Below are 16712 nucleotides of genomic sequence, written 5' to 3'. Positions count from 1 at the left end.
GAGAGACGTTATTTCAAATTCTTACATTTTTTTTTCGCTTTCAAAAATTATTGTTCATATACATTTTTTCCAATATTTTCGATTGAAAATATTTAATGTAAACCAAAATATCTCATCATAATAACAATATTAAGTACATAGTTTCCTCAATTTTCAAGGGAGGCACGCCTCCCTTGCCTCCCCGGGAAAACCGCCCCTGGTAGAAACTAGAAACTTTTTCTTTATGTCTCATTTTCAAGCAAGGTTTCAGGTCCTAATGTCTGAATATTACACTGAAGATAGATCTAGGGTTGGGCTATAACATATGCAGCTTTCTAATTATATTTGATTAAGGAAAAAACAAAAAAAAAGGGGAAAATTACACTTTGACGGTTACCATAGTACATTTCTAGGTTGCTGCATGAGAGTGAATCTACTGTCAACAGGTATGCGAAAAATAGTTTTATTATGTGGTTATTTACGATATATGTGGAACAACAGCAAACAATTATAATGGACAGACAATCCACCCTGATAATTAAAATACAGTTTTAAGAACATTACTGACAATGATTTTATCACTTTTAGTTAAAAAAAATCCTATAGACCTGTGACCTCTCTTATTCCAACAAGCTCCGTCCCCACTATGCTATCTTGAGCCCATTGTAATGGTTTTTTTTTTGTTTCATTTTTATTATAATAAAAAATAAGTAAATAGTTATTTTTTTTATTATTTGTAGGCAATAATCTGATAATTTTTTTTTTTTTTTAATGTATCAAGTAAAGTTATTGGAAGCAACACAGCAGGAATCCTGTATAGTATACACAATTAATAAATTGTAAGTTTAATGACAATAAACCTCAACTTTTTTTCTATATATTATATGAATACTATATACCTGGAGATACTAAGTTGTACGCTAATAGATTCGAAGTAGTTGTAATAAACATTTTGTTGAATGTCTAAATTTCTAGAGAAAAACATTTAATTTCACGGTTTTTATGAAATTTAATTGTTTAGATAATACAGCAACTACATAAATGATTAACGAATCGTATTTCTGCAATACCAGTATTTGACAATAACTATCGAGTATTAGCACACCAAATAACCAAATCAACTGTCAATTAGTATCTTAAGGAAGTCTTCCACTTTCAACAAATTGTTTATAAACTTAGACTGGGCAAATATTACACGTTTCCAAGTCTATGTCATTGCTAAAATAGTAAAAAATGAAAAATTGACTTCTTCCAACTTCTACATAAATATATTATTATAGCAAATAAAATATTTAGTGCAAACAGACCACTCACTGTAAATTATAGTTTTGAGAGTTAAATTCAAGAGTTAGTGTAATTACACTTAACAAAAACAAAAAAAACTAAGTTAAAAAAATGTATTTATTAAAAGCCTAAGACTTTTTTTTAGTTGTACAGTTTAAATAATCAATACGCAAAAAAAAAAAGTTTTTTTTAAAAAAAACTTCTTTGTCATTTAGACATTTAAAAAAAAATTCATTAACTGTTTAATAATTACGAACAAATAAAAATTTATAGCTACTTATACATAAATGATAAAAACTTAGGCAGTCTTTAAATTTTTTATTAGTGAAACAATATTTTTTAAATACTATGCAAAAGAAATTTCTGGGAACTCCATTAGAGGCAATGAAAGCAACGGCACTTCAATTTCAGGTTTTCCTGAAATAAATAAAATAATATTACTTTTAAGAACTAATAAATACATTACAACACGTCATGCAATTATTAGTTTATAATAATAGTTACCAAAATATTCAAATGTATTTTTAATTTTATCCTTCATGATTTTGTTATAATCTTCTAAAAACCAATCATCTTTATCATCATTAATGGTATTAGTATTGAAATAATCGCTTAACATGGCAATGTTACATGTCATACTTGAAGGCAAAGTATCTAAAAAAAACTCACTATAATAATTATTATAACCAATTGGTTTGTAACAATTTCTTAGTTTACATAAGTTATAACCCACCAAATCTATATTATATATTTTAGTGTACCACCAAGTAAAATAATAGTATCATGTTTAAAAGATAATTTGTAATGAATGCAATTTGATAGTGTTCTAATACTAAAAAGAAGTCTTGTCAGAGGAAGGAAGAAAAATACAACAAAGTGAATACATTGACATTTATCAATTCCATACAACATCAATCCTTTCCTTTCTTTTTTATTATATTAATTTAGTGTGTCTAATTTGGCACTTTGAAGATGGACTCTGCAATGAGTCCTAAACGTCAGCAAAAAACTGAAGATATGGATACAACTGAAAATTATCCACATAATATATCACTCCATGAAATTAGAATTTTAAACATAACTCAATAAAACATAAATTGATAGATATAATTTAATGGCATTATAGTTTTTATTTTCCAGTGTCCAATAAATAAGCAAATATTGAAAAGCACAATCGCTTATTAATTAGGTATACTTTAGCAATAAAATATTATAATATACCTTCACTCTGATGTGACATGCAACCAAAATGTGTTAATTCTTCATTTTGTTCATGTGTGAGAACTTGTAATGTAGAACTACATTGTACTTCCGGCACAAACTTTTGCATAGGTACAGTTTTCTGTATTTTTAATCCTTTGCCATTAGACTTTTTGCTTGATTGTACTGTATTGGTCAAAACTTTAAGAGCAGTATTTTTACGATTTTTAAGCTGATTATCCTCTATATAAACAAAAATTAAGTGTATTACAGCATAATTATGATGTGTATTATTTTTCAGTTTTACTCACTTATGTTTTTAATTGGATTTTCATTATTTATCGCTGTCTGTTTATGTACACGAAATGTGTTCGAAGACATTATTTAAACTTTGCTCTATTTGAAATTTAATTTAATAATTATACAACCATTAGATTAATAGAATAATATAAATCTTACTAGCCAAACACAAGTAAGTATTGCGATAAAAATAGTGTTTTATTTGGGAATCCGGATTCCGGACTATATTGCAGTGTAATATTCTGGCTGTTGGTTATATTATAGTATTGGCAACTGCCAACTGCTGACTATAGTCATTAGTCAGTTAAAGAGTACTTTAAACTTTTGTAGTTAATGCGATGCACTTCTGAGTTCTCACATTTACTTTTATTTTTAACGGTCGTTGAAATTATCAGTAAGAAATATGAATTACCAAATCGAATAGATATAATAGTAATATTATGTTCATGATCTCATTCTAGATTGTTAGTACAGTGTTGACAACTGAAATAACAAAGTAAACGTCTGGTATGTTAGCAACTTGTTTTATCCCGTAAGAAATACATGGCCGCCGGCAGCCATTTTGTAGTTTTTGCATCTTGTCAACATACCTTTTTTTTTGTCAGATTATTGTCAGTTTAGCTTATCATTTTTTATCGTCACAAATCAAAATGATAAGGTGAGTCTCAACAAACAAACTTAACTCAGAATTCAGAAATCAGAATGTAGTAAAATATGGAATATTTTGTATTGAATTTGTAACTAGATATCATGATAATTTATTTAATACATAAATAAACAGAATTATTGAACAGTTAATTAAGGACACTGAATACCTAGAAAATAATACAACTTAAAAAATGGACAACAAAATTAAATTTGAGGTAATTTTTACAAAAACCACTGACAATTTCCTTGTTTAATTTTTCACACTAAGTAATGATTATAAACACATTTAATTTATGTAATATATGATTATTTCTAAGAGAAATATATTTTCTGATGTTATAATAATTATGTAAAATTATTAGTTATTACATTTTCAAATAATAATGTAAATTTAAAATTGTATTATTTCAATATCAACTTGATTTTTTTTAACATGGTATTTCAACAGTATTAAAATTTATTCATTGAATTTGTATTTATTATAGATGATTATGTATTCAGTTTTATAAATATATTGAAAATTGAAATTTTTATTTTGTACAAAATTTTAGTTTAAATGCCTAGTTATTTTATTGTTAAAAATAATGTAACACCATTTATCATAGATTCTTAAATTCATAGATGTTTTCATTTTCATAAAAGGTACCTGGCGGTTTAGACTCAATTATGCCAAATATTAAAATTGATCTACTGAGTTACATCAATTGTATTGAAAATATACCATTATATAAAAGCGAATCGACTCTCCCAACAAGAGATATTAATATAAAATCTTTATACGCAAAGAGTAACGTAGATGTTATACCATTTGAATTAATTGTAAGTTTTCCATACTTATTTTTCGTATTCTTAAGAAAATATGTTTTACAAAAGTTTATTAATTATAGCCTGAAAGAGATCCCAAGACTGGTAAAATCTTGCATTTTGAAGAAATTATTAGTGATCCAAATGATAATGCTGATATAGATGCTATGCCCTGTGAAAAACTAAATAAAAATCAAAGTTCAGATGAATATTGTGGTGAAATAAATTTAGAATATGATTCTGGTATTATAGAAATTATATAATTACAATATTAGTTATTATTCCATATAATTTTTTAATATTTACTTTACCAATTTAATTGTTTAGATAATTTACCAGTTGCTCCTAGTATGTCTAAAAAGTTAGATGTGAAAAAAGGTAAAGAAAATATTACTATTAGTACAAGTGCGAGTGATACAGTATTAGACGACGATTGGATAGAAGATTTTGAAGGTGTTTGGGATGATGAAATACCAGAAGTAACTGTAGAACCAGAAATCGCTGATCCTATTCCAAAAGATGAAATTAATCATATTAAAGTAACGAAAGTTCAAATAATTCTATTATATCCAAAATTATTTATAACAACCATAATGGAATAGATATTAAAGTATGTATTTTAAATTAATTCTAAGAATGAAAATTTTGTATTGAAAATATCTGGAACATCTGAAAGGTCTTTGGTCAAATCTCAGTGGGTGGAGGAATTGGATATTTCTAAGCCTATTGATAATTTTGATGAACTTTTACCCGATCCCGCATATAAGTGGGAATTTGAACTAGATACGTTTCAAAAACAGGTAAATACCTAATGTAGTTCTTATCATTAAGAACAAGATGAACTACAGTTAATTAAACATTAAAAATGATTATATTGCATTTGTATTTAGGCAGTATTAAAACTGGAAGAAAAGAGTAGTGTTTTCGTTGCAGCTCATACGTCTGCTGGTAAAACTGTTATAGCTGAATATGCTATTGCACTTGCAAAAAAACAGCAATTAAGGTAAAAATAAAAAAAGTTAAATTAAAGTAAATTTTTTAATTATATTTTAACAACTTCAGATGTATTTACACATCTCCAATAAAAGCATTGTCCAATCAAAAATTTCGAGATTTTAAAAAAAAGTTCGGAGACGTTGGGCTAATAACTGGTGATTTTCAAGTTAAACCAGAAGCTCAATGTTTGATTGTGACGACAGAAATTTTATGCTCAATGTTGTATAGTGATTCAGATAAAATTAAAGAAACTGAATTTGTAGTTCTCGACGAAGTCCACTATGTTAATGATAGGGATGTAAGTATTCATTTACTTGATCATATTTAATAATTAATAATAAATATTGCTAAAGTATTTTGTCCTTACAGAGAGGACACATATGGGAACAAATTTTAATAATGCTTCCTAAACGTGTGAAGCTGGTAATGTTGAGTGCTACCGTGACAAATGTTATTGATTTTGCCGATTGGATTGGCCGAACTCGAGCTTCTAAAATTTATGTCGTGTTTACTTTATACAGACCAGTTCCTCTAGAACATTATCTCTATGTCGGTTCAAATACTAGTATGGATTTTCAAGAAAACATGCATTTAATACGGAAAGCTGATAGTGGTTTTCTTATGCACGGGTGAGTATAATTAATGATTATGCGATAGATGTATTTCAAATTTAATTTGTTCAATTTTGATGTTGGACAGTTATCGGAGAGCTTCAGAACAGTTTAAAAAAAATCATGAAGTAAAAAAATACCATGATTCAAAAAATTTCAAAGATCAAAAGCCCAAGTGGATAAACTTTTTAAAATTTCTTGATAAAAATAGTATGTTTCCGGCAGTAGTATTTATATTGTCCAGAAAAAAATGTGACCTGATGGCAGAATCGCTTAAAAATTCTGTCAATTTTCTTTTGACCAGTAAAGAATCACAAGCCAATGAATATTTTTTTAATAAAGCTATTCAAAAATTAAAACCTGAAGATCGAGCGTTACCTCAGGTATTTAATTTTAATAATCATTAATTAATGCATTGACAGCCTAAAAAAGCTGCCTAAAAAATAGGTTATCTATCACTAAGCTTTAGTCCGCCGGCTGCAGCAACACATTATTTTTAGAAGGCCGTACAGCCGCTGGTGGCCATATGTCCCATTTTAATATGAAATAATTATGATTGCTCTGTTGTAATATTTTATACAATTGTATCATGACGTTGATGAAAAAACAAGTATTCAAACCGTACATCATTTACATTAGTTTGATGTCGATTGTTAATTTTAGCTATTTAAACTTAAGTAAATATTTTTTTTTAACAACCAAATAAAAATTATGTTTTTATTATTTAAAAAAAATCTCAACAGATAAGTCAACATACTAGCGGCCATTTTTTGCATATTGTGATGACTCATATAATATGACTCCAAGAGGCTGCCAGCAGCTGTATGATTATTATTTTACGTTCTTAATGTCCGGATAATAACAAATATTTAGGTTTGGAACAGTATTTTTAGACCTATTTGTTCAGAAGATAACACTTAGTATGTTTCATGAAAATCAACAATATTTTATCGGCAGTAGTATAATAATAAACAACTGTACGACGGTCAATGTGTTAACAAAGATTTATATTTTATCAATTTATATTTTACTTGGTAGAAAATGGCTTGAAATCCAAAAGATATTTTTTTGGAGTTTTGTCTACTATTAAAGAGTAAAGTGTAGGTAATTTTGTGTTAAAATATAAAACGAAGCTAACATTTTTATAGTTTTATACATATGGTAAAAAAAAAATCCATTTTGATATTTAATAACTACTACAATTTTTAGCTATTTTTTACAATTACATGTCTCTTGAGATGCGTTTTTTAAGCAATTTTAACGTAAAAGTACATCAAAACATGATTATAATTTTTTTTATGATGTTAAAGTTAATTATTATTTTTCCATAGTTATAATAAAATTTTTTTTTTTTTTGTAGGTTGTTCTGATGAAAGAGTTACTGTGTCAAGGAATAGCAGTTCACCACAGCGGTATACTACCCATTCTAAAAGAAATAGTCGAAATGCAATTTCAACAAAGTTTAGTCAAAGTAAATAAATGACAATAGTTTTTATTTCTTGTTTTGCAGTATTTTAGGGTGTTTTACTACGTGTTATGTCATTAGCTGACATTTAGAACACTGCAATATGTTAAAATATAAGCTAATTATAAAATATGTAGACTTGAGTTGAAACATTGTAGAATATTTAATGTTTGTGAAACCTTTGTGAAGTCTAAGATATCTAGTGGTTAAGCTACATATTATTTTGTATGTACAGTGTTTGTTTGCCACCGAAACATTTGCCATTGGCATCAACATGCCAGCAAGAACAGTTGTCTTTGAGTCTATTACTAAATTTGACGGTATAGAAAAACGTAATCTGGCTCCTGCTGAATATACTCAAATGGCTGGACGGGCTGGTCGTCGTGGTCATGATAAAAGTGGCACAGTAATAATAATGGCAACTGAACAAGTAATTAATGACAGAGAACTGACCAACATGATGTTGGGTTAGTAAAAATTTTAAATTATAAAAATATTAGTCAAATACTGAACGCTATATGTGTAACGCTATTATGTTGTAATTTTTAAACAGGAAAATCAGCAAAACTAGAATCTCAATTTAAAGTTAGCTATTCCATTATATTGAATATGTTCAAGAAGAAAAATTGTGAAACACTAGAAGCAATTCTCGGTAGTAGCTTTATTGAAGCTGCTAGAGCAAAAAAAAAAGATGAATACACAGAAGAATTAAATTATTTGAAAATATTAGATGAAAAAGATCAATGGCAACCAACGGGACAACAAGAATTGATTATTAAAGAGTTTTATCTTGCTGCCAAAGAATATTTAGACTGCAGGAAAGAATATTGGGTAGGTCTTAGGTCTAACAGTCAAATGTTAGTATATTCTCATTAATCATTAAAAAAAGACGCTTTATTAGTCTAAAAAATAATAATAATTACTCACAAAGAATCCTCATTACTGCATTAATAAAATATGTAAACTTTTATTTTTAAAGAACATTAAATTAATTTGACTAAAGTAATAGATTTTGTCTGTGTTAATAACATTTGTCCTAGACTGAAAGTAAACATAGTAATGTATTGGGTTTTTATTTTATTGAGTATTGTTCTAGGATAACCTGTATGCTTCAGCTGACAAAAAGTTCAGTGAGGTCGGAAGGTTTGTCATCATAACACATCAACACCACATTGGACAATTAGCTATTATATTATCGAGTAATGTCAAAAAAGTTCCGAGAGAGTTTCGGTAAAAAGAGTAAATTATTTTATTAAAAAACGAGAAGTTAATAGTTTTTTAAAAAATGTTTTTAGTGTATTGGTATTAGAAAATAAAGAAACCAAAAACGAAGAGTCAGATAAACCAGATTCTTGGTACAAATTTATGTACTTGTCTCGAAAAAGAAGATTATGTGAATCACCTGATGTAATACACAACGACCATACTATACTGACTATACCATCAACTTCTATTATGGAAATTACAAAATTTTCGGAAAATTTTGATAGTAGTCTTATCATAAAAAATTGGGAAATGAGGCAGAATGAACGTTTCAAGTAAATTGTTTAGTTTTTTGTCATTAAATCAAATTAAAACATATTGACGACCATTATAAAAAATGATATGTTTTAATCACTTTGCAATAAAATGTATATTAAGTTTGCTACGAAAACAAGCATATTTTAATGCTTATTACGAAAATCGGTATACATACTTAATCTATCGTCACCGTAGGCAATGTTTGTGGGAATTATGAGTGTGCTAAACACATCTAGTTTTGAAATTAGCACCTCGCAACATGTAATGTACTCCATATCATAAGACGTATAAGGGGACGTAAGAGTAATATTTTCTGTGTCTTAACAACCCCACTTGTTTTATCGATTTTGCTTCTCTGAATGCCACAAGACACACGTTTATCAATTAATATTTCCAACGTAACAGACGAAAATATATTATTGTATATGTAATGGATGTCAATATATATTATATTACATAAGTACATCATTTCTTTTTACTTCTTGTTAAAAATTAAAAATTACCAAATAAGACATACATTAACATGTATAAAAAATATTTTGTGTAAATTAATATAAATAGGATTTATGATTTTATGTTCACAAAAAAATTGTAATAAACCATTGTTTAGAGATGCAGCCATTTCAAGTCCCTGTCAACGAGCTGTCAAAATGTTATCAGAAAACATTATATACTTAAATCGGTCCGAGTACAATAGTTCTGTGCTAAGTATAGGAGATTTAGGAATTGATTCATTTGAGTTGCATAATGCAAAACTACGTATGCATGCTTTAGAAAATCAATTATATAATATCGATTTGTCGGACATAATTGGGTTTGAAGAAATTGTAAGTACTTTCATTAATTAATATGATTTATAGTATTATTTTAATTAAAATAAAAATGTTTTAGAAAAATATTTTTTTATAGAAGTATATTTCTATGTAAAGCTCATCTTTATGTACACAAATTTACTTTACAAATTATGCTCCTTACAACTTGACATCATTTACATTTAATAGATATTAATATTCAATTAATTTGTTTTATTACTATTATTATTTAAATAACCTTATTCAATGTATAATAATAATAATAATAATAAAATATTAAGCTATGTAACTTTTTAATCCAAAAAAATAACATCAAAGCTAATATGTTTTATATATCTTTAACGATCATGAAGAACTTATTACAATGTTTCAGTTCCAAAGATTGTATAAATATCAAACACGGAAAGAAAAAATTGCAGAGTTAGAACATCAAACGTCAAATAAAGCATTACAACTCTATAATGAATATATCAACAAAGTAGAAGTACTTAAAAACCTTAAGTATTTGGATCCTCGTAATGAAATTAGTTAGCAATTTATTTTATTTATAATATTTATTTTAACACAGTTTCTTATATAAAGTGTACTTTAATAACGTTGATTATAACTTTAGCTACTCAAAAAGGAAGTGTAGCCAGTACTATGGGATCACATGAACTCTTAATTACCGAACTTCTTTTAAGTAATATGTTTGAAGAAATGAAGCCAGAAGAAATCGCTGCAGTTCTCTCGTGTCTAGTTTGTGAATCAAAATCAGATTTTGATGTTGAATCTATTAAAGAAGAAAACTTAATAAAAGTAAAAACATTTTAAAAAAATAATAATTATACCATTATATTTACTGTTGCTATTATTTTAAATGATTATTTGTGTTTTCATAAATTAAACATAGGGTATGAACATAATAAAAGAAAAACACAATGAAATTCAGTCAGTCGAGTCTATATATTTAAGCAATTTTGAACGTATTGACCTCAACTTTAATCTGGTCAAAGTGTTACATTTATGGGCCCAAGAAAAGGTATGCATATTAATCTACATTATATACCTGCTCATCTCCATTGATAACAATAATTACTTTTTTTTAGATCTTTGAATTGTAGAATAACTAATTTAATCAAATTATGATTTTCTATTGTTACTTGTCAACACTAAAATATGCATATTAAATAAAAAGTATCCAAACTGAATTTTATCGTAAATATTATTTGTTTTTAGCCTTTCTCTGAAATAATGGATATAACGGATATTCAAGAAGGAATTATAGTTCGCTGCATTGTTCAACTAAATGAAATATTAACAGTCATCAAAAATGCCGCAAAAACAATTGGAACGAATAAAATTAGCGAAAAAATGCAACTTGTGCTAGATAAAATTAAAAGAGATATTGTATTCACTCCCTCATTATACATGGAATAATCTTAATTGAATTCACATATTTTATATATATTTGATGACAATACTTTATATGATGTTATTATTTTATATAATATGAAGACTAACATTTTCATTGTTTTAATGAAAATCGCAAATTTATTAAGATATAATACCTAAAATTGTTACTTATTTTGTACGGTATATCAGAACATTGGTATCTATAATACCACAAATTTATCTTGATACATTTAACGTTGTTTTACATTTCCATATAGGGCATAACAAAATATGTTAATGAATCTATGGCTTCCAATTTTTTTTTACGCCTTTGCCCTTTAGATTCAACTTCCAAGCTTTCGCCGGAAACATGATTATTAATTAGTTATCCATACGTTGGTTATAGTCGAACAACCTTGATATTGGCAGTGCAAGCTGTAGTTGGTGACACTGCTTAGTACTACGTACCTGGCAGCTGCAGTTTCGCTTCTTGATAGTCGATAGATAACACAATTTTTCATAGCACTATTCGGTATTCTACTAATTTCTCTTCAGTGTGCCCTATCATTATACATATTATATATCAACGTTGTGCGCATTTAGATTTCAGTGTAGTTGGTTTCGTCTAACTGTGACGTTTTATTTGAGTTGTGACGAGACATCCATAATAACCCAAAGTTAAAGTTATGAGACTCACCGTAAACCATCTTTTGAAATTCTTCATTGATGATAGCAACTATAAAGTAAGTGAATTACATTGAAACGTTTAGCCAAAGTTCTATTTTGGCCTTCTTCCATCATGATAATCAAGGTCAATACAAAATAATAACAATGCTTGTATTTTATTCAAGCTTTGTATCTTAAAAGTTGTTGATTTTAATGTTTTTTTTTTCCAGTCTAACTGTGTCATAGCTAAAGCTTATTCATAACCAGAAACGATTAAGTTCCAAAGAACAATAATTGTTACTATTTAATATATATTGTGTATCTAGTCAGATAATTCTTACTATCATAATGAGTTCTACAGATCGTTCAATTTCATCAGGATTTCCTATTCCACAATGGATGAAATCAAGAACAAATGACAGGTGTGTTATAATTGATATACCTAAATAAAAACCCAATTAATTCAACTAAAAATGTACCATCTGTTGTTTATATGCTTTGGTTTATAGATACGACATGGATCAGTCAACATTTTCACCACAGACTTCAGATGACAGTTTCTTTTTAGTACGTTATTTAAAAACAGACACGGTTAATGAAAAACATGCAGACTCTCTAATCAGCAAAAGCAAATCGGCTAATGAAAATTTATCAGAAAAAAGTGCTAAACATTTCAGTAATATGCCTCCAGCTTTAATAGTAACTGAATCTGCTGAATACAAAGGACATCCTTTAGCTTGCCAACGTTTCATCACAAATGCATGTGCTGGTAAGCTAATTAACATTATTAAGTTAACAAATAATAACTATTATTCTATACAATAATAGAAAATATATTATTTGATATTTCTTAAATTAGCGAGTCAATTAACAATTTAAAAATCATTTACAAATAAACGTATACCTGTTACTTATAAGATTTAAGGGTCAAAATTTGACATAAATTGTTCTATGACAGTGTTTATTGTTATGTTAATTTGTTTAAAATAATCTGGCGCTGACTGGCCAAGAAACAGTTGCATTCTTTAACTTAAATGTATTTACTCCCTGTTTTTAATAAGAAAAAGTACTAACTGTTATTGATTAATTTCCTAGAAATTTAGTGTCTCATTTTAAATTGTATAATTTTACTATACAAATTTGAAGAACATAATCAATTTTTATTTTTCTTGTTTGTGTACGCTTGCTAAACTAAAATATTACCTTTATATCATGTAGCATACCACACTTAAAGATAATTATGGTTATTATGTATAGTTGGGTAATTATGATATTAGTTTGCATTTTGCACGTATCGATTTGTTTTTAATTATTTTTAGTAAATATTTTCTGTATAAGGAAAAAGACCAATAAAACGTTTTCAATCGCTAACATCTCAGTAATTTTTTCACACAAACTGTGTGGTGATAGATGTATATAAGTTTATTATTTTCAATTAATATTTTTAGAAGATTATATGTGAAAGAGCTTTGTAAAATGTGATTTATTTTATACTAACTCGTTTTATTTATTTTCTAATTAAATTAATTAGTTTATCAGAAATCAGACTGTTAGTTTTGTTGCATTTTAATAAGGAATCAACTGCAAAAACCAGAAGTTATATATTTAGTATCATTTTTGTAAAGAAACATGACATCCCCCATGTCCGCTTGATATTTATATTGTAGTACATTAGTTTTTTAATAGTTAAAAATCTAGATGTGAGATCCTATTTTGCACAAGTGTATCAAAATACTCTTGTAACTGCTATTGATCAGAAATTTTTTGCGGAAAGAATTTATTAAAAAATTAGAAGAAATTATAATAGTAAATCGAATAAACATCATAAATGCTGTTTTTATGATTTTCGTAACTTTGTTAATAAACTGTCAATTAGTTACAACAACTAAGTAGGCGTTGAGGGTTTTTTTAACCCTCCGTTAGTTGTGTGAAATTTTGTGACGTCAGTTTTGCGCGGGACACAATATTGTACCCCAGCATTTTTTATTCTAAATCATTAAATTTATTTTTAAAAATTATTTTTTTATTTTAAAATGTATGCCTTAAAACACCAGTCAATTTATATTAAATAAAATCTATTATATTGTACAATGAAATCATAATTTTTAAAAACTGTAGCTACTATGTATATAGTGAAAACATTTTAAAACCGAACAAAATAACTCTTCAGTTATATAATTAATTATAAAAAAAAAAAATTTCATTAAACCTTATCTAATTTAACATGGGAGCAAAAAGTTACACAGATAGTCGCACGGGGTACATGTGTCTGGCGACTGGCACTATTGACAATTGTAACAGAATATAAAAAACACCTAATTCACTGTTTTTTCTAACACAACTTAAAAGATTAGACTTGGGTTAAGTTTTAAATTAGCTTCGAATATTCTACCGACAATACAATACAGTTAAATTGTAATTAGTAGAAGATAAGAATCTTAATTAGTTATTACCTATTAAAATGTTCAATAGCAAGATTATTTATAAATAGGGTGACGTTCTCTCGAAGGTAAAACGCATGCCAGAATTTTAATTAAAAACTGAATATTGTATGATTTCTGGGATTTCCCATACTAAATGCTATTTTTATATTGGTTATTCCCCTACGGCTTACCGAGCTATTACTATAATATAGTTTCACGAATAATATGCATGTCTATGAGCTCGGCTATCGTTCGAGTTCGGTCATTACCAAGGTCAGTTTTATTTATATTAATATATAAACTCGCCCACAAATTGTCTATTTCGTTTCCTTCCTTTTTGATCACGACTTACTCTCGCGAATTGCCCAATTAAAGTGGTTTAAACCCTATTCGCTGATGATGTCTATATAATATAATATATCTTACAATACACTTTTAAAAATTACCTATCACAATGTATTCATTCATTGTCGTCATATTAGAAGTCTCACTGTGTATTATATAATACGGTCTGTGGTCTAGTGTATGAAAACGAATTTCATGTTCGGCTGAGTATTTAAATAGCTCCGTTTTACTACGTCTATATTAATTGAAACAATGACGTATCTCGGGACGTCCTCCCATAGTACTATATTGTTGTAAAAAAAAAAAAAAAATTAAGAAAAGTAGTAATAGGACGACTGATGCGTTTTGCTGAATAACCATAGTATAAAATAATAATAATAATTGTCAAACAAGGCCATACATGTGTTGTTAGTCATAAAATGTATGCCAAAACATATATATCACCTCAGATACTCGTGTGGATACCTATAGTACCTACGTAATATATTTAGGACAGAGTTCTATGACGTAGGTGTACTCGGGTGTTCCATGTCTATGCGCGACTGAATTTAGCTTATTGTACTTTGGGTATATTCTGTATAATATTAAACAATTAACGCTCGATGGTAATATAGTACACTACTACTAGTAATAATATATTTTTTATGTAAAACATTTATGGTATTAATCCACATTGTAAATGTCTATGATTCGTAAAAATTGATTACCAAAATTAATAGATTATTTCTAACAATGCAATATTTTTAAAACGCGTTTAATGTCAGTGGCCAGAAAGCGTTATGAAAAATGTAAGCATAGCTAGTAATATTATGTAGTATGTATCTTCTATAAAAATTTACTTGGGGTATTGGGTATCCGCTGTTGAAGGGGGCAATTAACTATGTATAAAATACAGTTATTGAGTTAGGAATACGTATAAAACAATGTGGAGTATAACAATACAACAATTCATACCGGTTTAGAAATACCGAAAATGTTGACCAATGATTTACGCCACTGAACAAATTATTATTGTATTATAATTTATAATAGAGAAACTAGTTTAGCGTATTAGTTTCAGTATGAGATTAAAAAGTTGGAACTCGAATTGACTATACTTACTAGTTATGCTGATTGAGGTTTTAAGGATATTATTATAGTATAATATCAGAAATGGTATACTTAGTACATATTAATATACTTTATCCAGTAATTCATCTGTCAACTTGTAAACAATTTTTTTTTTCACTTTTAAAATCATCTACACAGTTTTAGTTATTGTTAATAGTCATTGTTTATTTGTTTAACGTATAATTTATTTTCATTACAGATGAGGTCGCTGCCGTAAGTTTGGGCAGCAAGGTAGGTGATCCACCAAAATCATTAGGCGTAGATGATGGTTTTAAAAGCGGTGCAGCTGAATGTGGTAAATCCATTGTAGCTATGGCACACCAAATGGTATCTGGTCGACGGATGTACAAAGGACGTGCCTCAGGCCCTCAAAATATACTTGTCTCGGGACCGCCACCATCTTCTTTAGCAAAACGACGCAACAGCAAATCCCTTCCAGCAAGTCCAATGTGTACCCCTCCAGGATCACCACATTCTCCTCGCAAAAACCCATATTTCACTGCACCATTTCAAGAAGAGTCTGGAGACAAACATGGGTCTTCATGGATACTATCAAATTTATTTTCACACAGGGCCGAATCACAAGAAGAATTGATAGAAAAAGATTACAAACGTCTACCTAAGCCATCGTCTTCAAGTAATTTGTGTGTGAAACCTAAACCAACTGAACTTAGGGAAATGAACTTTTGGTCTCCTACATCGATGTAAAAATTAAGGTTTAATTTAAATTCACTTTTATAATTGTTCTGCGCTCTGAAAATATTTTTTTTTTAATTTTAAATGGATTCCCTATTTTCTTAAAAATCTCCACAATCCTGTACCTGTAATTATATTTTTATTTATATTGTTATTTTTAAGATAATTTTATAAAGTAAATACAGTTAAGTATTTGTAATTGATGGCAAAACTTTTTTTTTATTTATCGTGTACAAATCACATAATTGATTTACTTTAGAGTTTTTGCCTAAAAACAACCATTAATAATACTGTAATGTTACATTCTTATTATAATAATATGCAAGATATTAAAACTGCATCATAATAAGTATACAGTGTTTTTTTGGACTTACTGTATCTATAAATAGAAACTATTTTTTTAAAAATCATGACGCCCTATAATATAGATTAAGTTATTATATTATATAATTGTACATTTTAATAAATAGTGTGTGAA

The 16712-nt window shown here is 27.7% G+C and overlaps 3 protein-coding genes across 4 annotated transcripts; 2 read left to right on the top strand and 1 right to left on the bottom strand.

Annotated features, from left to right (window-relative positions):
• Window positions 1–1423: 1423 nt before the first annotated feature.
• On the bottom strand, window positions 1424–3188 carry LOC126833251 (uncharacterized). Of its 2 annotated transcripts, XM_050564467.1 has the most exons (5): window positions 2923–3187; window positions 2775–2859; window positions 2485–2706; window positions 1768–1917; window positions 1424–1680 (listed from the first exon to the last, which is right to left on the bottom strand). In XM_050564467.1, exons 2-5 carry the CDS (start codon window positions 2842–2844, stop codon window positions 1610–1612), a joined length of 513 nt encoding a protein of 170 aa, XP_050420424.1. In that variant the 5' UTR covers window positions 2845–2859; window positions 2923–3187; the 3' UTR covers window positions 1424–1609. The 2 variants fall into 2 exon arrangements, with proteins under 2 accessions (XP_050420424.1, XP_050420422.1); XM_050564465.1 differs by having other exon boundaries at window positions 2775–3188.
• Window positions 3189–3407: 219 nt separating this feature from the next.
• Window positions 3408–11117, top strand: LOC126833249 (helicase SKI2W). The gene is made up of 19 exons (XM_050564463.1): window positions 3408–3626; window positions 4054–4230; window positions 4299–4458; window positions 4543–4754; window positions 4851–5015; window positions 5106–5218; window positions 5278–5509; window positions 5581–5840; window positions 5911–6205; window positions 7183–7293; window positions 7523–7754; window positions 7841–8118; window positions 8384–8517; window positions 8583–8825; window positions 9419–9635; window positions 9994–10147; window positions 10234–10418; window positions 10513–10641; window positions 10839–11117. The coding sequence occupies exons 1-19, from the start codon at window positions 3603–3605 to the stop codon at window positions 11037–11039; spliced, it is 3522 nt and encodes a 1173-aa protein (XP_050420420.1). The 5' UTR covers window positions 3408–3602; the 3' UTR covers window positions 11040–11117.
• Window positions 11118–11510: 393 nt separating this feature from the next.
• Window positions 11511–16433, top strand: LOC126833250 (uncharacterized). Its single transcript, XM_050564464.1, has 4 exons — window positions 11511–11737; window positions 11891–12082; window positions 12170–12429; window positions 15738–16433. Exons 2-4 carry the CDS (start codon window positions 12009–12011, stop codon window positions 16244–16246), a joined length of 843 nt encoding a protein of 280 aa, XP_050420421.1. The 5' UTR covers window positions 11511–11737; window positions 11891–12008; the 3' UTR covers window positions 16247–16433.
• The last annotated feature ends 279 nt before the right edge of the window (window positions 16434–16712 follow it).

The sequence above is a fragment of the Adelges cooleyi genome, unplaced genomic scaffold (genome assembly GCF_023614345.1).
Source record: "Adelges cooleyi isolate 19-005CV unplaced genomic scaffold, UGA_ACOO_1.1 ACOO_flye_CR_arks_rails_tigmint_CR_PRNA_2, whole genome shotgun sequence".
Lineage (NCBI taxonomy): Eukaryota > Metazoa > Arthropoda > Insecta > Hemiptera > Adelgidae > Adelges > Adelges cooleyi.
Note: the sequence above shows the minus strand (reverse complement) of the source record. Positions and strands in the feature narration are given on the sequence as shown.

What these genes read in the sequence shown, in the direction of transcription:
- LOC126833251 (XM_050564465.1), bottom strand. Translation starts at nt 2,844, where the DNA reads ATGTCTTCGAACACATTTCGTGTACATAAACAGACAGCGATAAATAAT. An exon ending in CATGTCACATCAGAGTGAAG is followed by an intron (nt 1,918 to 2,484) that starts GTATATTATAAT and finishes AGTTTTTTTTAG; the next exon opens with ATACTTTGCCTTCAAGTATG. An exon ending in AAATACATTTGAATATTTTG is followed by an intron (nt 1,681 to 1,767) that starts GTAACTATTATT and finishes TATTTATTTCAG; the next exon opens with GAAAACCTGAAATTGAAGTG.
- LOC126833249 (XM_050564463.1), top strand. Translation starts at nt 3,603, where the DNA reads ATGGACAACAAAATTAAATTTGAG. An exon ending in TAGATACGTTTCAAAAACAG is followed by an intron (nt 5,016 to 5,105) that starts GTAAATACCTAA and finishes ATTTGTATTTAG; the next exon opens with GCAGTATTAAAACTGGAAGA. An exon ending in AAGATCGAGCGTTACCTCAG is followed by an intron (nt 6,206 to 7,182) that starts GTATTTAATTTT and finishes TTTTTTTTGTAG; the next exon opens with GTTGTTCTGATGAAAGAGTT.
- LOC126833250 (XM_050564464.1), top strand. Translation starts at nt 12,009, where the DNA reads ATGAGTTCTACAGATCGTTCAATTTCATCAGGATTTCCTATTCCACAA. An exon ending in AAATCAAGAACAAATGACAG is followed by an intron (nt 12,083 to 12,169) that starts GTGTGTTATAAT and finishes TTTGGTTTATAG; the next exon opens with ATACGACATGGATCAGTCAA. An exon ending in CATCACAAATGCATGTGCTG is followed by an intron (nt 12,430 to 15,737) that starts GTAAGCTAATTA and finishes TTTTCATTACAG; the next exon opens with ATGAGGTCGCTGCCGTAAGT.